This window comes from Myotis nattereri (assembly GCF_964212035.1).
Source record: "Myotis nattereri genome assembly, chromosome: 3".
Taxonomy (NCBI): Eukaryota; Metazoa; Chordata; class Mammalia; order Chiroptera; family Vespertilionidae; genus Myotis; species Myotis nattereri.
The window spans coordinates 111,035,584-111,056,673 of NC_138077.1; the positions used below are offsets into that span (position 1 = coordinate 111,035,584).

Below are 21,090 nucleotides of genomic sequence, written 5' to 3' on the forward strand. Positions count from 1 at the left end.
ATATATATATATATATATATATATATATATATATATATATATATATATATATATGTGTGTGTGTGTGTGTACACACACGCACACACACGCACACACACACACAGTGGGGCCTTGACTTACGAGTTTAATTCATTCTGAGACTGAGCTCGTTAAGGAGCTCATTAAGGAGCTTGTTAACTCAAATTACTCTATCAACTCAATGCAAAAAAATAGGCCGAGAGACAGCTGGTATCTCAAAAAAACTCCTTAGTCGGGACACTCGTAAGTCAAGGCCCCACTGTGTATATATGTATATATCCTATCTAATAATAGACAACATAGTAATTGACCATACCTCCGCTACACTTCCCATTGGCTAATCAGCAGGATATGCAAATTAACTGCCAACAGAGATGGTGGCTGGCAGCCACGCAGCTGAAGCGAGCAGGAGGCTTGCTCGCTCCAGTGATGGAGGAAGCCAAGGTTCCCCGCTTGCCATGGCCCAGCTCTGAGCTCCTGAAGCAATAATGTTTCAATTATAGAAGCTAAACAAACCCCAGATACCTGCTTTCAGACAGCCATGGCCTCATAGCTGGAGCCAGACCTCAGAGCTGTAGCCAGCTCTCAGCTCAGATGACAGCTATAGAAGGTAAATAAATCCCAGAATAAAAAAAAAAGTGAAAAAGCAGTGGCTGGAGGCTTCAGTTGCCCACCAGCCCGAAAATGGACCTCAGCCCCTCACCCAGGCTGACCAGGCACCCAAGCGGGACCCCCACCATGATCCGGGACACCGTTCAGGGCAAACTAGCTGGCCCCCACCCGTGCACCAGGCCTCTATCTTATATAGTAAAAGGGTAATATGCAAACTGACCCTAACAGCAGAAAGACTGGGAATGACTTGTCACTATGACACACACTGACCACCAGGGGGCAGACACTCAATGCAGGAGCTGCCCTCTGGTGGTCAGTGCGCTCTCACAGGGGGGAGCTCTGCTCAGCGACAAGTCAGGCTGATGGCTGCCAGGACAGCAGTGGTGGTGGGAGCCTTTCCTGCCTCCTCAGCAGCGTTAAGGATGTCTGACTGCAAGCTTAGGTCTGCTCCGCGCTGGCAAATGGACATCCCCTGAGGGCTGCCGGGCTGCCAGATGGATATCTGATTACTATCTTAGGCCCAATCCCCCGGGGAGCAGGCCTAAGCCAGCAAGTGGTCACCCCTGAGGGTTCCCAGACTGTGAGAGGGCACAGGCAGGGCTGAGGGACCTCCTACCCCTGAGTGCACAAATTTTTATGCACCAGGCCTCTAATATATATATACAGATATATATATATATATATATATATATATATATATATATATATATATATAACAGATATATATACAGATATATATATATAGATATATATACATATATCTATATATATATCTGTATTTGTACACCAATGTGCACTGCAGTGTTACTTATAATAATAGCCAGAAAGTAGAAACAATCCAAATGTCCATCAAATGATTACATGATATATAAAATGTGATATATCCATGCAGTGAAATATTAGTTGCCCATAAAAAGTAAAACAAAAAGAATTTTTAAAAAAGGAATGATCTACAAAGGGGTTTGAAGGAAACTTTTGGGGTCCTGGAAATGTTCTGTATCTTGCCTGACTGTGTAAGTTTGAGAAAATTCATTGACTGTACACCAAAAAGGGTGACTTTTACTATATGTAAATTATTTCTCAATAAACATAAAAGAGCATTACAGTAAATTCAAAATTCATGGAATATAAAAAAAGAGTAAGGTAAAAAGAATGCTACAACATAGGTACTAAGTGAAAGAAACCAGACACAAAGGCTGCATATATGATTTCATTTATATGAAATATCTACATTAGGCAAGTCTGTAGAGACAGTTGTTTCCAGGAACTGAGGAGGGGGCCAGGGGATGGAAAAGACTGTTAATAGGGATGGGTTGTGAAGCCTTTCTGGAATTAGATAGCAGTCATTAAAAGTACTCCTTTAAAGTAGACCTTATTATCTTTGTGAGGTTTAACAGAAATTTACTGTACTAATTATGTGCTAGTCTTGTGGTAATCCACTACAGCCTAATGAAGTAGATATATTATTTCTTCAGAGGAGGAACAAACCTAATGCATAGAGAGTTTAACATGTTACTTCATGTTTCAGCCTTATTTCTACACCTTTGAAATAAGAATAATTATCTCATAAAATTTAAGAGGACTAAATAAATTGATATGCAATACCATTAGAACAGTGTTGATACAATAGTGCATAGTCGGAAGTTAGAACATCTTGTTATTTCTAAGTGGATGTTATGGGATTCATAACATCTTAATGTAAAAAGTCATGCTAACTTCCAATATATTGCAGTATTAATGATATCTAATACTTTCATTTATTTTTTAACACAGGACCTCCTGGAGCATCTGTTCTTCTACCTGCAGGCTACCCAAGGGGCGTGCCTATGGGATATTATAATCCACAGCAGCCCAGTGCCTTCCCATACTGCCAGCCAACTGGTGGTACCCATCCTATCCAGTACCAGCCTGGCAACTATCCAGTGCCAAGTCAGTCTGCTCCAATAACATGGATGCCAGGGCCAACTCTTATGCCAGACTGCCCTCCTGGTCTGGAATACTTAACCCAGGTACTTTATACAAGTCCAATTTATATTTTCTAATGAAGTATGACTGGGGATTCAATAAGAGACAAAAGACTAAATTTGAGTGGGTAAAGTAACAAACTAGTAATAACAGATATCTAATTTGTGAGATTAAGAGTGATGGTACTAATTTTAGAAATGTGAAAGGAGGTCAGAGAGAATAGGTGTGGTTTTGGTGGGATGAGTATGGTTTTTCTAAAGGTTATATGTTGAATTTTAAGACATTTATGATGCCCTGTCAAAGGCAGTTTAAAATATAGGAATACGAATATAAGAAAAACTAACAAAGATCCTAATCGGGGTGCCATTTGCAAAGAAGTAGAGTTAACATGAAGAAAAGCAACATAAAAAAAGAACAAAAGAGTATATAGTGAATGAGTTACTGAGTGCCTTAGCCCATTACCTTTTCTCACCACCCGTAGCTTTCATCATCCATGCCTCTTCCCCCAAAAAATACATACAATGTAAATAAAAATAGGGGACCTACCAAAGACATGGCTTCAAGCCAAATTCCAAAGAACCACTTCTCATAGTACAGTGACTCTATAATTTCCACCTATGTGGACATTCTGGAGCTATGGATGTCCAGATCAGAAATGGCAATTTGCCAGGTTGCTGTACTAAATGGTATGTTTCAAAACCCATGTCAAAAACTAAAAAGGATTACTTAATGAAAATAAGATGAAACTAGTTTTGGAAGTCCCTTAGAAACAACTGAGCCATGTTTTACTTTTAGAAAAAGGAAGTGTTGAAAGGAATCACAAGTAAGGAAATTGCCTATTCAATACTTGTCTTCCCACATAGTCATCCAAATACTCCTTTAAGTTGATATCTTTTCTTTTCAGTTTTATATAATGAGAAAGACTTTGATAATCCTTTACATTGAAACCATGGCTACAATGTATTGCAAGTCAGTACTGTTGGATCAGGAAAATTTGGATTTTAACCCTTTGAGTACCAACCAATATCCTAGGAACTATGCTAAAATTGCCAAGGCATTTTTGCTGATTTTACAGCAGTTTAGGAAAAAAATTATGAATCACAAGTAAATGAAGTTACATATTCAAAAACTTAAGGAAACCTTTACTACATTGACATATTTAGCAATATCATCATCAGTAATAAAAGCATACTTAGAACTGGACGCCATTTCGAACCTTTGATAGCGCTCCCGGCACTTTTGGCGAAAGACAGGAGGAGCGCGATCATGCTCCCCAGCACTCGAGGGGTTAAATGAGCCAAAATTCTTATTAAGTTGTTGTTTTGACAAAATAATGACAAAATGCAAAGCCAGTCATTCAGGTAAAGTGCTAGAGTAAACTACCACTGTATTATTTTAGAACCTTATAAAATATGTATAAGTTACTCAATTTTGGAAAGTCTTTTATTATACCAGATAAATAACTCAAATTGTCCTTGGAAACCATAGATCTGGAGTCATTTCTCTTTTGAAAATGTATAGCTTCAATATTGTTCACTTAAATATTAAAAAAAAACAGCCCTGACCGGTTTGGCTCAGTGGATAGAGCGTCGGCCTGCAGACTGAAGGCTCCCGGGTTCGATTCCGGTCAAGGGAATGTACCTTGGTTGCGGGCACATCCCCAATAGGAGGTGTGCAAGAGGCAGCTGATCGATGTTTCTCTCTCATCAATGTTTTTAACTCTCTATCCCTCTCCCTTCCTCTCTGTAAAAAATCAATAAAATATATTTTTTTAAAAAATTAAAAAAACAGTTTCTCCAGCCTAAGTGCCCATCAACAGATGAGTGGATTAGAAAACTGGTACATCTACACAATGGAATACTACGCTGCTGTAAAAAAGGAATTCTTACCATTTGCAACATTATGGATGGAACTGGAGAGCATTATGCTAAGCGAAATAAGTCAGAGAAAGATAAATATCACATGATGTCACTCATATATGGAATATAATGAACAACATAAACTGATGAACAAAAATAGAACCAGAGACATAGAAGCATCGAACAGACTGTCCAACCTATAAGGGAAGGCAGGGTATGAGGGTGTAAGAGATCAACCAAAGGACTTGTATGCATGCATATTAGCATAACCAATGGACAGACACTGGGGGACGGGGGTGAGGGCATGTGCTGGGGGATGGGAGAGGTCAATGGTGGGGGGAAGGAGACTCATGTAATACTTTAAACAAAAAAGAATTTAAATTTTAAAAATACAAAAAACTTTCTCATTTTCTTCTATTACTCTGACTAATGTTACATTATCATATTTCATGAATTCTGTTTTTCCTTTCAGGAATATTTTGAGTTAAAAGAAAAAGAAACAAAACAGGTTTGGAGCCAGACAAACCTGGATTTTAATTCTAGCTCTGCTCCCCCTTTACTCTACAACCTTGAATAGGTTTGTAATGTGCCTAATATTTTTGGCACACAGGGCCCACCCAATGGATGATAGCTGTGTGGATTTATTAGATAAAACACCTTGTATGTGAGCAGAAGACATAGAGCCCTTCATCTTCTTGTTTGTTTGTTTGGTTGGTTTTTGTTTATTTGTTTTGTATTTGTGTTTGTCCCATCATCTTCTTTATCATTTTCTTTATCCTACCCTTTCTGCCATCTCATATGCAGATCACATGAATCTTTATCAGAACTATCAAGATTATAGCATTCACAGTAGCAGGATTATGTTATTTCTAGAATATTGGCTTAGCCCATGACTCCACCAGTTTGTTAGAGAGCTGTTTTTTAACAGCCATACTATCTTATTGGTCAAACTTCTTTCACATTAATGGATGTCCTGTCCTTAGAAAATTTTGTTCAGCAGTGGATGCTTTTAACATACAGTGAATATTTTTACTTAATCCTAGATTTTAACTTTCTAGATTTTTAAAGGGGCCATGACCTGCCTTAGTGGCCACTTTTGATATTTTTAAAGCATGTTTAAACCCCTCACCTGATTTTGTTTTCATACAAGAAAAGTTTTGAATGAAGGAAGGATTATGTTCTCTCTATAACAGTGGTTCCCAACATGGGGCACACACCCTGTAGGGGAGCAATTTGATTTTTAAGGGGGGCAATTCGAGAATGAGTTAATAACAGTGAATTTTTTTGCATTTATGGTTATAGGGGCCTCATATGCAGTATATAAATATATATTGTCACATATTTATGCATTTCAGTTCTCTATTATATGTTTTGAAACTTTATTTGGTATTTTTTCATATCACTTCATATTATTTTTTTTTAACAATTTCTTAGTGATTTCTTCCTCAGTACTTCAGCTGTCCTTTCATTCTTTTATTTTTCTCTTTCATGGATGTCATGTTCTTTGGAAGCTTGTTTAGACCAAGTTAATGGCCTTTTAGGCTTTCTCCACATGAATAGGAGTTCACTTTTTTGAATAATAAGAATTATATGTCACAAGGGGTGCATCAGGATTTTAGAGATGCTTAGGTGGGGCTTGGCTAAAAAAGGTTGGGAACCACTGCTCTATACCCTCCTATAAACAATCACTACAAAACATTCATGTCAAGTTATAATTTTAATTGTTATTTATTAATCACATTGGTGTATTTTTCATTAGTTAATGTATTCAACAAATATTTGGTGAAATGTAGCATTTCAGGCAGTGTTCTGGACTCAGGGATTTGGAGTGGTCTAATGATCTTTATTATCTAAAATTATATTGATATAATCAGTCCATCCTCAAGGAGTTTTTTCTCTTCTGCCAGCATGTTCTCAAGTATAACTGACAATGGGCCCATTAAACTGTCTCTCTTTAGAGTGCTTCCTAAGTGAAATTAGACATTTATTTAATTGTATTCTCAACCTCCCTGTTGAAGGGATCCCATCCCAGAAAGTTTCCTCTCCTTTGCTCTCATCCTGTCCATTCACGTGCTTCCTGTCCTCTCAGACCCTCCCAGAATTAAAGTGTACACCTAGGGAAGGTCTTAGTGTTTAATAGCTCAAGTCAGTGGAAATCAGTTTGTTAATCTCTCAGAAGTTCCTGGGAAATGTTATAAAATTGGACACTCCTGTATGGAGCAGAATCCACCCTGGCTGATTCACTCTCTCTAAGCCACTGAGAACATTTCTTTCTCTATGGCTGGTCTTTGTCAAAAGGTCCTGAAGTTCCTGTGCACCGCCAGTCTGAGGGGCATGCTAGAGAGACCACTGAGTAGGAACTAAGCTAGGGACAACCTGTATCAGCCCAGCTGCTTCTAATTCTGTTATTGTGGTGGGAGGTGATTTTCTGATATTTTAGACAAGTGTACCAGTCTTTTACAGTGGAACTGGAGAAAAGTGTTTTTTCTATCTCCATAGCTCTAGTAACTACCTGGTCAGGGGCACATAAGCTGATTCCACTTGATCAAAATGTTTTTTATTCCATTCTATTTCAAAAATATATTTTGGTATCAATTGATCTATTTTAATACCTATCTCATCAGTTTCTTTTCTAATGCTGATTTGATTTAATAATGTTATTTCTAGCTCTCCTAATTGCTTTTTTTTTTTATCCCAACAGTTGGACAACATACATGTTCTTCAGCATTTTGAACCTCTGGAAAGTATGTATAATTAGTTCAGTAGTGATTGGCAGTATTTGAACCAGGTGGAAATGCGCATTATCCAATGTCTATGTCCTTATTTATATTGACCACTTTTTAGTGATTCAAAGAGAAAATGATATCCTCTTTTCAAGAAAGTAATGAAAGTATTGTATAATTTTATATATGTATGCATCATATGTAAGTTTTAGACTTTGCAAAGATTTACATTTTATCTGGACAACTGCCCTGCCTTTACCCATCCCAGCTCCTCCATGTTAACTCCTCATGGATGAGCAAAATAAGGAACCAGAATCTAAATTAGTCAGGCACATCATAGTTAGCTAATCAGTGGCAGAGCTTCAAATCTGCTAAGTTCTAGCCCAGTGCCTTATTCACTTATATGGTTGTATGATTGTTTTCTGAATTCAAGTACTCTCAGAATATTATTTAAATCTTTGCTTATGTGGGAAAGGTTTAAAAATTATTTTACACTGGACTTCTTAAAATAAGTGTTTCAAATTTTTAAAATTACTTGCTTATAAGGTATACAAATTATTTTAACATTCTAATAAATTATACATATTTTACCTGAAATTTTATCGAAGCTATTCTACTTTAAGCCCCAATAAGGATTTATTTTTTATTAAAGTACTAGGGGCCCAGTGCACAAAATTTGTGCACGGGGGCGGGGGGAGTCCCTTCAGCCCGACATGCACCCTCTATCATGTTCCGGGACCCCAGCTGCTCTGGGCCTAGGCGTGGGCCTACAGGCTAGGGGTGGCCTGGCTCCCAAGGATGCCTGTCCCGGGGACACAAGCCTTTTAGTGCCAGTGCATGTGCAAGTGGCCACAGAGCGAGAACCTCCGTCGGCGCCCACACACGCACTCCAGTGGGGCGGGAGCTTCCCCGGCTTCCACGCATGTCGCCCCAACCCAGGCTCCCTGGTGCCCGTGTGCGTGTGCCAGCCGGGCAGGAGCTTCCACTGCATCTGCATGCACCACCCCGCCCAGGCTCCCCAGCACCAGCGCTTGGGCAGGAACTTCCCCAGCATGGCCGTGGCGACATGGGGGAAGTATCTGCCCCGCCCCTGGCTGCCTGGTGCCTGTGTATGCAAATTAACCCACCATCTTTGTTGGGTTAATTTGCATACCACTCATTGACCAGTGGGCGTGGCTTGTGGGCATAATGGAGGTCAATTTGCATGTTTCTCTTTTATTATATAAGTTAGTTGACATGTAAATTATATTAGTTTCAGTTGTACAGCATAGTGATTCAACATGTATATTCCTTATGATGTGATCACCAGAATAAATTTAGTTATCTTCTGTCACCATACAAAGTTATTACAATATTATTGACTGTTTCCTATACTGTATATTACATCTCCATAACTTTATTTGTTTTTAATAATTGGAGGTTTATATCTCTTCTTCCCCTTTTTGAGAACCACTTAACTACTTCTAATGTAAGATGTTTTCCTCATTTTATTTTTCAGTGATAACACGTTTTGAAACTAATAATAAATATGATATTAAAAACAACCTGGACCAGATGGTGTACATTGTAACCGAAGACACAGACGACTTTACCAGGAATGCTTACCGGACACTAAGGCCCTTTGTCCTCCGGGTCACTGACTTTATGGGCCGAGAAATCATGACAATGCAGAGACCCTTCAGATGCACCTGCTGTTGCTTCTGTTGTCCCTCCACAAGGCAAGAGGTTAGAGAATGGAAGTCTAATCCATTATTTCTTTCTGATCCAGCTATTCACACATGGCTGTGCTCTTTCCAAAACTACACTGGGGGGTTTTCACTGGCCCTGCCAGTCAGAATGCAGCAGGTCAGTGAGAAGGGAGGAAGCCAAATTTTCTCACCTAAGGCAAATCACAAAGGGCTTTTTCTTGGGTTTATGCTCTTTAGTGCTAATGGGTGGGTAAAGCAAAATTATTTATTTAGTGACCAGAATTCTATGAACTGTGTCTACTGAATTAGAAGTTTACCTATCACCTAAAACAGGAGTCACACATTTACCTAAATGTCCCCAGATAAGGTATGCTAAATGTAAACATATCTATATATATAAAAGCTTAAGCGAGCATTACGATTGAATAATCGGAACAACTGGTCAACCAGTCACTATGACGTGTGCTGACCACCAGGGGGCAGATGCTCAACACAGGAGCTTCCCTCTGGTGGTCAGTGCACTCCCATAGCCAACCGCCCATGGCCCCTGCCCCAGGCTAGCCAACCTCCCGCAGCCCCTCTTCCCACCCTCCGGCTGGCCAGCCAACCTCCCACAGTCCCTCCAGCTGGCCAACCTCCTGCGATCCCTCCCCCCTGCCAGCTAGCCCCCCTGATAGGCCTCGATTGCCAGCTAGGCCGAGGGATCCCACCTATGCATGAATTTGTGCACTGGGCCTCTAATACTTTTAGAATTCAAAGGGCCTTTAGATACTTTTACTCTACCCATCACAACCTGTACCTGTTGGTGTGCCTGCTAATGGTGTACATGGTGAGTGGTGGTGCTGGAACTAAAAAGCAGATATTCTGAGTTAATTTGGTTACTGTTATACACTTGTTTACTGTTATACACCTGTTATACACCTGTAGGAAAGTTGTTTGCTACAGGGAAATAAAAGCAGTTTTAGAGAGAGGTCTAAAAGAACTTGAATTTCAGATATACCACCTACTTAAATTTGGACAATTTATTTAACATCTTTGAGCCTCAGTGTTGTACACTGGACAGAGCAATAGCCCCTTAATTACTGCGGTATTTAAATGATAAGTACAGCATTTACTATAGTAATTTATATACTACTAGAGGCCCTGTGCACAAAAATTTGTGCACTCGGGGTCGGGGTCCCTCAGCCCAGCCTGTGCCCTCTCACAGTCTGGGACCCCTTGGGGGATGACCACCTGCTGGTTCAGGCCTGCACTCCGGGGGATTGGGCCTAAGCTGGCAATCAGACATCCCTCTGGCAGCCTGGCAGCCCTTGGAGGATGTCCACTTGCCAGCGGGGAGCACACCTAAGCTGCAGTCGGACATCCTTAGCACTGCTGAGGCAGGAGAGGCTCCCACCACCACTGCTGTCCTGGCAGCCATCAGTCTGGCTTGTCGCTGAGCAGAGCTCCCGCCTGTGAGAGCGCACTGACCATCAGAGGGCAGCTCCTGCATTGAGCGTCTGCCCCCTGGTGGTCAGTGTGTGTCACAGTGACCAGTCATTCCCAGTCTTTCTGTTGTTAGGGTCAATTTGCATATTACCTTTTAACTATATAGGATAGAGGCCTGGTGCACGGGTGGGGGCCTGCTGGTTTGCCGTGAAGGGTGTCCCAGATCAGGGTGGAGGTCCCGCTTGGGTGAGGGTCTGATGGCTGTTTTCAGGCTGGCCACACCCCCTTCAGGGTGGGGGTCCCCACTGGGGTGCCTGGCCAGTCTGGGTGAGGGGCTGAGGGCCATTTTCAGGCTGGCCTGTGACTGAAGCTCCTAGCCTCACCTTTTTTTTTTATTCTGGGATTTATTTACCTTCTATAATTGAAACTCTGTTGCCTTCACTGGTGCTCCCAGCTCTGAGGCTGTGGCTGGCTGAAAGCAGGTATCTGGGGTTTGTTTAGCTTCTATAATTGAAACTTTGTTGCTTTTGGAGGTGTTGCTTTTGGAGCTCAGAGCTGGGCCATGGCAGGCGGGGAACTTTGCTTCCTCCATCACTGGAGCAAGCAAACCTCCTGCTTGCTTCAGCTGCATGGCTGCCGGCCGCCATCTTGGCTGGCAGTTAATTTGCATATCTTGCTGATTAGCCAATGGGAAGCATAGCGGAGGTACGGTTAATTACCCTTTTTGTCTTTTATTAGATAGGACTAGTGGCCCAGTGTACAAAATTTGTGCACGGGGCCGGGGGAAAGGGCGGTGTCCCTCAGCCCGCCTGCCCCCTCTCCAATCTGGGACCCCTCAGGGGATGTCTGACCCCTTGGGGGATGTCCGCCCACACTGACCTTCTCGCCCCCACCTGCCCCCCCCCCTTGCCGGCCTCATCGCCCCCAACTGCCACCCGCTGCCGTCCTGCTTGCCACCAACTGCCCCACTCTGCTGGCCTGATCGCCCCCAACAGTCCCCCCTTGCTGGCCTAATTGCCCACAACTGCCCCCACTGCCAGCCTACTTGCCCACAACTGCCCCCCTTGCCAGCCTGATCACCCCCAACTGCCCTCCCTGGCCAGCCTGCTCACCCCCAACTGTGCCCCCCTGCTGGCCTGCTTGCCCCCAACGCCCCCCCCCCCACTGGCTTAATTGCCGCCAACTGCCCTCCTCTGCTGGCCTGCTCTCCCCCAATTGCCCCCCTTGCCGGCATTATGGTCCCCATTCCCCCCCCCTGCCGGCCTCATGGCCCCCAACTGCCCTCCTGGCTGGCCTGCTTGCCCCCACTGCCCTCCTGGCCAGCCTCATGGCCCCCAACTGCCCCCCCACCAGCCTGATCACCCCCAACTATGACCCCCTACCAGCCTGATTGCCCCCAACTTCCCTCCACTGCCAGCCTACTCACCCCCAACTGCCCTCCCCTCCTGGCCTGATCGCCCCTAACTGCCTCTGCCTCAGCCCCACCACCATGGCTGGAAGAATGTCTGGAAGATCTCCCTGTCTAATTAGCACATTAACCCTTTTATTAGTATAGATAGTCCTTTCTATGCATTCACTTTTAAAATTGAGATATTAATAGCACCTAGCTCATGGGATGATTATTTTGCAGATTAAATAGCAATAAATGTCAATTTCTTACAACAGTGCCTGACAAATATTATAGTGCTCAATGGATATTAACTACTGTTGTCAGATATCTTACTTTTTTATCATTTCTGTCATGTGTGTTTGTGTGTCTGTATATTTGAGTTGAATTTGCATCTCTTATCCTTAATGCTTTTATTTAGTAAGCATTGTTTGTTTGTTTTTGTTTGTTTTTTTATATTTATGAGGTGGGCTTTGTAAATCAAAGCCTATAGGTCAGCGGTTCTCAACCTGTAGGTCGCAACTCCTTTGGCAGTCGAACGACCCTTTTACAGGGCGCCTAAGACCATCCTGAATATCAGATATTTACATTACGATTCATAACAGTAGCAACATTACAGTTATGAAGTAGCAACGAAAATAATTTTATGGTTGGGTCACAACATGAGGAACTGTATTTAAAGGGCCAGAAGGTTGAGAACCACTGCTATAGGTGCAGCCTTCCATGATTATGGTTATCCAGGATAGAGTAAAACAAATCAGTATTACAGCCTTAGTCCAGTATATGGAATTTTTGTCCCACAGCATTATCTAGATTTTTTTCTGATTTCTCCAGTTTGACATGTGCTTATGGGTATGTGTGTGTGGTTTATCAGCTATATAGATTCCTGTATCCACCACCATAATTCAAATACCAAATAGTTTTATTACCATAAAAAACTCCTTTATAACCACACCTACCTCTTCTCTTCTTTTCAGCCCCAACCCCTAACAACCACTAATCTGTTCTCCATCTCTATAACTGTCACTTCAAGAATATCATAGAAATAGAATCATATAGTATGGAACCTTTAAGGACTGGCTTTTATCAACATAAGTTACCTTGAGGTTCATACAAGTTGTGACATGTATCAATAGTTCATTGCTTTTTATGGTTGAATGATATAGATTATTATAAAACTAATTGCATACATTTTTTTTTATCTCAAGACAACTTAGAGCACAGTTCCATGAAGCTATCAAATTTATATGTTTGTATATGTGTGTGATTTTATATATATAAACAATAATATCTTAATTTGACAATTCATGAAGATGTGTGGTCTTGCCCTATGATGAGATGCAGGAGACCCAAAAGTCTTAAGAAAGTATATAAAACACCAGGAAAATCATCAGTAGAACTTTTCCTTTGGTCTTTTAACAAATAATTTAATTTTGTGACTCTTGTTATTATTAAACTAGAGGCCCAGTGCACGAAATTTGTGCATGGAGGGGGGCGGGTTCTCTCAGCCCAGCCTGCACCCTCTCCAATTGGGGACCCCTTGAGGGATGTCTGACTGACAGTTTAGGCCAGAATCTGGAATCGGGCCTAAACCAGAAGTCAGACATCCCTCTCGCAATCTGGGATGCCTGGCTCCTATCTGCTCACCTGCCTGCCAGCCTGATCACCCCTAACTGCCCTCCCCTGCCGGCATGATCTCGCCCCCAACTGCCCTCCTCTGCTGGCCAATTTGGTTCTGGTTGGTTGGTTTCTATGCCAATCAGCATCAAAAGCTCTGCCTCCTAGACAGCCATTGGCTCTTCACAGCACCCAGATTTGGTTCTGATTGCTCATTTCCTATGCCACTCAGCATCTCTGGGCCTATCTCCGGGCCTTATCAGAGAGGCAGGGCAAAACAGCAGCCCCCGCAGAGGCTGCAAGAGAAAGAAAGGCCTGGCTGCTGGTGAAGCCCGGAAAGAAAGAGGGAGAGAAAGAGAGAGGCAATTAATGATCAATAGCTGCCACTGAGGCTGCAGATCAGACCCTGCCTCTCTCTCTGGGTCTCAGCCCTCTGGGCAGTCAGTGCTGGGTAACCAGGCTGCAGTGGGGCAGTCAGTGCTGGGTTGCCGCAACACAGCACTGACTGAAGGACTTCTGGGTTGGTCAGCCTTTGGTCGTGATCGTTCATTACGATCCTGGGCTTTTATATATTAGGATAGTAGAGGCCCGGTGCACAAAATTCGTGCATGGGTGTGTGTGCCTCAGCCCGACCTGCATCCTCTCCAATCTGGGACATCCCTCTCACAATCCAGGACTGCTGGCTCATAACTGCTCACCTGCCTGCCTTCCTGATTACCCCTAAAGGCTTCTGCCTGCCAGTCTGATCGCCCCCTAACCACTCCCCTGCTGGCCTGATTAATGCCTAACCGCTCCCCTGCCAGTCTGATCGCCCCCCAGCTGCCCTCCCCTGCCAGCCCAATTGCCCCAAAACTGCCCTTCTATGCTGGCCTGATGGCCCCAACTGCCCTCCCCTACTGGCCCGGTCGCCCCCAACTGCCTTCCCCTCGAGCCTGGTTGCCCCCAAGTGCCCTCCCCTGCTGGCCTGATTGTCCACAACTGCCCACCCCTGTCGGCCATCTTGTGATGATGTGAGGGTGCCGCGGACCACCTAGGCTTTTATTAGTATAGATGAAGTTCTTAGTTCTTCCCAAAGGAATACTATAAAGATAATTAGCTGAAAGAGAGTATTGGACAACATTAAAACTCCTTTTAAAATGGTTTTATATACCCATAACACATTCTGTTGCTTTCCCAACATACAGGCTTCAGAATGCTTCTTTTCTGGTTTGTTTTCTTCAATAATTATCATGTCTGATATGTAAATCTAAGAAGTTGGTTTGATACTGTTTCTGTGTATTCTGCCATAAGATGTAAGACACCTAGATAAGACACATGATCTTTGTTAAAGCACATAAAGCAGCATGAGCATTAGCATGTTTACGCAAGTCCCCTTGTCTCCAAGTTCTATGAGGTTGACTTGGGGGAGCCCAGAGAGATGCTACATATACAGCTGAGGACACCGAGCTTGGAGAACTGGCCATTATACAGTTAGTAACTTTGTCTCAGAGGGAATCATGACCTCATTTCTCAAGGCTGTTCACTAAAATACAAGCCTAAGAAATAGCCAGGTAAAGTGGAAGACAGTTCAGAGTAACAATTCCCCAGTCCACAAATGGATTAAGGATACATCTGGGTTTTGTGTATGTCTATTTATATGTATATAACATCCTAACCTCTGTCATGCTTCACTTGCAGCTAGAGGTGCAGTGTCCTCCTGGCATCACCATTGGCTTTGTTATGGACCACTGGAACCTGTGCCGGGCGGTGTACAGCATCCAAAATGAGAAGAGAGAAAATGTGCTGAGCATTCGTGGGCCATGCTCAACCTATGGCTGTGGCTCAGATTCTGTGTTTGAGGTAAACAAATATAAAAATAATGTTTCTTCTATTTTTTCTGCGTGTACTAACACACTTCAGAATGATTTGGTTTAGATCATTTTTCATGTGAATCAATAAATTAGTATGAGGAGTTAACTGGTTGACATTATGTGATTTTCAAATTATTGTTACTGGATTGATTAATGTTTTCTAAAATGTAAGATCTTTTAAAATGATTTTAGTGTTTTGTAAAGATAAGAGAAACCATTAAAACATTAATCCTGAGAGTAAGTAGCCTGACATACATCTATTGAATTCTTGGTTGTATTTAATTAACTGTTTTTTACGAAAGATTTCCAGGATCAGAAAATATGTCCTGAGGAATGAAAGTGCCCACCTTCTCACAGAACCTGTGGCCCCCGAGGCTATGCATGTTGCTTATTTGCAGAATAGAAGTTTGTGTCCTCAGGAAACAGGACAATGCTGATAACATAGATAAAACTCATAGCTGTAACATTTTCTCAGGAAAAAGAAAAATCCTTTTGTTTTGCCTTTATGGATACAAAATGATTGCATATAATCCTGTGAATCTGACAAAGGAGATGCCTAGAAATATTTCACGAGCTTCTAGGAATCCTTTCTGAATGCCTTGTAATTCAGCAAGGCTCATCATCTAAAATTGCTCCTTCTAGTATTGCCCATGACACCCAATAACTTCCCTTAGTTCTCAGTTTACTTTACCATGTCATCAAGCATTGCTTATTTTTTAAAAGACCATGTGGAGAAATAGAAAATATAGATAAGCTAGATTTCAGGGTCAGGCTGTGTGGGATCATTCTGATCACTGAAAGTCAGTGTCTGACTGTTTTCCCTCTGGCAAGTGCCAGTGTTCCCCTTATGGAAGCTGAAGTCCTTTGGGATCCTGCCATAATTTAAAAAGATTGATTTGTTTGGCACACATAAGTTTAAGTGTTTATATGGAGTTTGTGAAGTGCACAGAACCATGCCTCATGTGTTTCCGTAGACTAGATTCTAATCCTTAATTCCCACCCTTTGCTATATGGAGAACTTCAAAAAAATCAGTTCAAGTCATACCTCCCTTATAACTCATTTGAAGATGAAGAAAGAGCATTGGCCTGAGAAGTATAAGATATACAATATTAGTTACCATAAAGTCTAATTCTTATCTTCCTAGGTAAAAGCCATCGATGGTGTCTATAACATCGGCAGTATTATTAGAAAGTGGAATGGTTTAATGTCAGCCATGGGCAATGCTGACCACTTTGACATTCACTTCCCATTAGACCTGGATGTGAAGATGAAAGCTATGATTTTTGGAGCTTGCTTCCTCATTGTAAGTCTTTTGCTTTTGAGTTATCTTGAGAGAATTATTCTTTCTGATAAGAAGCAGTGTAGTAGAAAGGCAATAGCTTTGAAACTAGACCAAGTTCTGTCTCTACCACTTATTAGTTACACTAGAGGCCTGTTGCAGGAAGATTCCTGCAAGAATAGGGCTTCCTCGGGCCTATTCCTGCAAGAATAGGGCTTCCTGAGACCGTAGTGAAGCAGAGAAGGGAGCAAAGCCCATCCAGGCGGGCTTCGCTCCCTTCTCTGCTGCCTCGCTCCTTCCCTTCGCCGCTTCACCCTCGGCTCCCTCCCGTCTCCACCGCTTCGCTCCCTCCCTTCTCCACTGCCTTGCTTCCTCCCTTCTCCGCTGCCTCGCTCCCTTCCTTCTCCGCTGCCTCGCTTCCTCCCTTCTCCACTGCCTCGCTCCCTTCCTTCTTCGCTGCCTCACTTCCTCCCTTCTCTGCTGCCTCGCTCCCTTCCTTTTCCACTGCCTCGCTTCCTCCCATGTCCTCCACCTCGGCTCCCTCCCTTCTCCACCACTTTGCTCCCTCCCATGTCTGCTACCTCAGCTCTGCACCTATCTCTGCTACCTCCGATCTGTTCCCTTCTCCGCTTCTTGGTTCCCTTCTGCAGTGCTTGGCTTCCTTCTACACTGTCTTCAGTCTTCGCTGGGCACCTATGTATGCAAATTAACCACCATCTTTGTTGGGTTAATTTGCATATTCTTCTGATTGGCTGGTGGGTGTAGTGAAGGTACAGTCAATTAGCATCTTTGTCTTTTATTAGTGTAGATGTTTTGTAAAGTGTTTATACTTGCAAGCCTCAATCTCCTTGTCTATAAAATGAATATAAAAATACTTCTATTTTCAAGGTTATAAATGTTAACTACCATATGAATAAAGGGGCAAGAGAGTACTTGGAAGGTATTAGGCATGTTATTAATTATTTTTATTACTTAAAAAAAAACCTATCTGCCCTAGCCAGTTTCGCTCAGTGGATAGAGCATCAGCCTGGGGACTAAAGGGTCCCACGTTCGATTCTGGTCAAGGGCACATGCCCAGGTTGCAGGCTAGATCCCTAGTATGGGGCGTGCAGGAAGCAGCTGATCAATGATTCTCTTGCATCATTGATATTTCTATCTCTCTCTCCCTCTCCCTTTCTCACTGAAATCAATAATATATATATATATATATATATATATATATATATATATATATATATACACTAGAGGCCCGACACACAAAATTTGTGCAAGAGTAGGCCTTCCTTCCCTTGGCTGCCGGCACCGGCTTCCCTCTGGCACCCGGAACCCAGGCTCCTCTTGGAACCCCAACTTCCTACAGAAGGTCGTACAGAACGACACTTTTATTATTATAGATAGACGAGTAGCCTAGTGCATGAAATTCGTGCACGGGGGTGGGGTGTCCCTCAGCCCAGCCTGCACCCTCTCCAATCTGGGACCCCTCGGGGGATGTCTGACTCGCAATCCAGGACCACTGGCTTCTAACTGCTTACCTGCCTGACTGCCTGATTACCCCTAACCATTCTGCCTGCTGGCCTGCTTGCTCCCAACTGCCCCCCCTCTGGCCTGCTCGCCCCCAACTGCCCCCCCACTGTCCTGATCACCCCCAACTGCCCTCCCCTCCTGGCCTGATCACCCCTAACTGCCTCTGCCTCAGCCCCACCACCATGGCTTTGTCCGGAAGGTCTCCTGGTCTAATTAGCATATTATCCTTTTATTAGTATAGATATTTTTTAAAGCCTATCCTGTGACTTCTTAACAAAATAAAATAACTCTAAAGCTGATGTCCTTTTTCTCCACCTCACTGTCTCTCTGTCAGTGTACTACTTGGTGTTACACTGTCCTTAGGTTTATTAGGTGCAGTCCCCTTGCTATATTTCTGACTAATTAGTGGTTAATAGTCATGAGTAAAGCATAGAAATAAAATTGATAATATTTACCCAAAATATCTCACTAATATATTGCATTTGGTATATTTAGCATATTTAATATTGATTATCAAGTTTTTTTCCTTTAACAATAAAAATTTAATTAGTATTCCAAATGGAGAACATATTGGCTAACAACAGTTTTAAGTATGTAATTGCTGCTCTTTATATTAAGTCCTCTTTATAAAGATTTATCAGATTTCTTAACTGGTCTGGGAGGATTGCCAGATAAATTATAAAGGATAATATTTTATGCATTACATCAAATTATTTATATATTTTTATATATTATGCTCTCTCTCCCTCTCTCTCTCTCTCCTTTTCCAATTTCAGGACTTCATGTATTTTGAAAGATCACCACAACATTCATCAAGATAGATGGACAAAGAAAATCAGCAGTTAATGGTTTTTTAAAAGTTAGAAAAGTTGGATTGGGCTTACAGTCAACCCTCAATTATTTGCAAATATATTTACCTGCTTTTGCAGATTACTTTATTTCATGTTAGCTCTGACAGGCAGCCTGAGAGTGTAAGAACACAGTCTAATGTGCATTTCAGTTGAGAATCTGTCTCGTTGTCTACTTGTTAAACTAGGAGTTCATCCTGAAAAAGCTTTGACTCATTAACCCAGTAAATGTAGATATGATGAGATGGAAAACACTTGAATATAAGATAGTGGAAAATGAATCCCAGAGTTCTCACATTAATAGCTAATGTTCATCAACATATCCTCTCACCAACGACAAATTTGACTCGAGGTGAAAAGAACAATATTCTTCATCTTTAAAAACAAAAGGCAGGCAGGCAGAAGTATTCTATTTTATTGTACAAGGAACATTTTACCTGTGCACTTGTATCAGCGCCTCATTTTGCGAAATTTATAAAAGTTTCAATGGAAAATTTGATTTCATTATCAAATAAAACTTTTTTATCATAATGTTTATGTTTTCCATGCCTGTCCCCTTGTTCATGGACAGTCAAAGAACTGCCTTATACCAGGTGTACCAGTTAATAATGCAGATTTTTTTCACTAGATGGAGTTACACATATGTTGATATATATATTTATTTATATGCGATTTGATATGTATGTTATTTTGTTGTATTGACAGCAAGCTTCAAAACTTCATGTCAAATTTGCTGAAGGTATTAACATCATAAATATTTTTATGCTTAAAATGTGGAATTTCATGCCAAAAAAAAAGAGCATTTGTGGGAAGTTTTAATTCATTACTTTATTTTGAAGAAAAGTGCCGCTGAAAGTTATCGTATACTTCGGGAAGCTAATGGTGAACATGCTCCATCTCAAGACACTTGTGAACGCTGGTTTAAATGCTTTAAAAGTGATGATTTCCATGTGAAAGACAAAGAACGTCCAGGTCAACTGAAAAAGTTTGAAGACCAACAATTACAAGCATTTTGGATGAAGATGCGTGTCAAACTCAAAAACAACTTGCAGAAAGATTAAACGTTGCTCAGCAAACAATTTCTGATCATTTACAAGCAATGGGAAAGATTTTAAAGGAAGGAAAATAGGTGCCACATCAACTGAACGAAAGACAAATGGAAAATTGAAAAGTCATCAGTAAAATGTTGCTTCAAGGGCATGAAAGAAAGTCTTTTTTGCATTGAATTGTGACTGGTGATGAAAAGTGGATTTATTTTGAGAATCCCAAATGCATAAATTCATGGGTTGACCCTGGTCAACCATCAACATCGACTGCAAGGCCAAATTACTTCAGAAAGAAGACAATGCTCTGTGTTTGGTGGGATAAGGAAGGTGTGTATTGTGAGCTTCTAAAACCAGGTGAAACCATTAATACTGATCGCTACTGACAACAAATAATCAATTTGAACCACGCTTTGATCGTGAAATGACCAGAATGTGCCAGAAGACACGGCAAAGTAATTTTGCATCACGATAACGCACCATCACACACTTCAAAATAAGTTAGAGAAACGTTAAAAGATCTTGCCTGTGAAGTATTAACCCACCTGCTGTATTCACCAGACCTTGCTCCTTCAGATTACACTTGTTTGTATCAATGGCACAAGCACTTTCTGAGCAGCATTTCAAAATGTATGAAGAAGTGGAAAATTGTGTCTCTGAATGGTTTGCCTCAAAACAAGAAAAATTCTATTGGGACAGTATCCACAAATTACCTGAAAGATGGGGGAAATGTGTAGCTAGCTATGGGCATTACTTTGAATAAAGCACTTCTGATGTTTCTCTGAAATTATCATGTTTTCTTTGATTACAAAATTCGCTATTATTAACCAGTACACCTGGTATATGAAGACAAGGTCAGACTATCAGGAAAAAAGGTGACCAGGACCACAGCCACTCTAGATCTCTTAGCAATTTAGAGATATTGGTGCCCTTATAAAAAGCTTGCATTTAATACATTTAACCTCTTTTGGTCACAGATGCCTTTTATATAAAATATTCTCAGCCAAATCTCTAAGATTGCCTGTTGAACGTTTGTATCTCCTTTGATGTAAAAAAGAGGAGATAACTTTTTTCTTTCAAGAAGATCCCTGATAAAAAAAAAAATGTGCTGTTTGTATGGCAAGAGTTGGAGTTTTGTTTTCAAATTTTAAAATGTGACAATGTGAGTAGCACTTTGTAAAAGCAAGAACTATAAATTTTGACACTGCTTACTATTGCTTTGCTGCTTTTTTAAGTAATAGATAAATT

At 41.7% G+C, this 21,090-nt stretch overlaps 1 protein-coding gene across 1 annotated transcript in view; it reads left to right on the forward strand.

The window, feature by feature from the left end:
• Positions 1–20,620, forward strand: part of PLSCR4 (phospholipid scramblase 4) — a 58,880-nt gene extending 38,260 nt beyond the window's left edge. The window contains 7 exon segments of the mRNA XM_081086139.1: positions 2,404–2,639; positions 7,156–7,198; positions 8,676–8,902; positions 14,975–15,136; positions 16,293–16,451; positions 18,728–18,747; positions 18,749–20,620. Of these exon segments, the coding sequence (XP_080942265.1) occupies positions 2,404–2,639; positions 7,156–7,198; positions 8,676–8,902; positions 14,975–15,136; positions 16,293–16,451; positions 18,728–18,747; positions 18,749–18,797 (896 nt within the window). The 3' untranslated portion in view covers positions 18,798–20,620.
• The last annotated feature ends 470 nt before the right edge of the window (positions 20,621–21,090 follow it).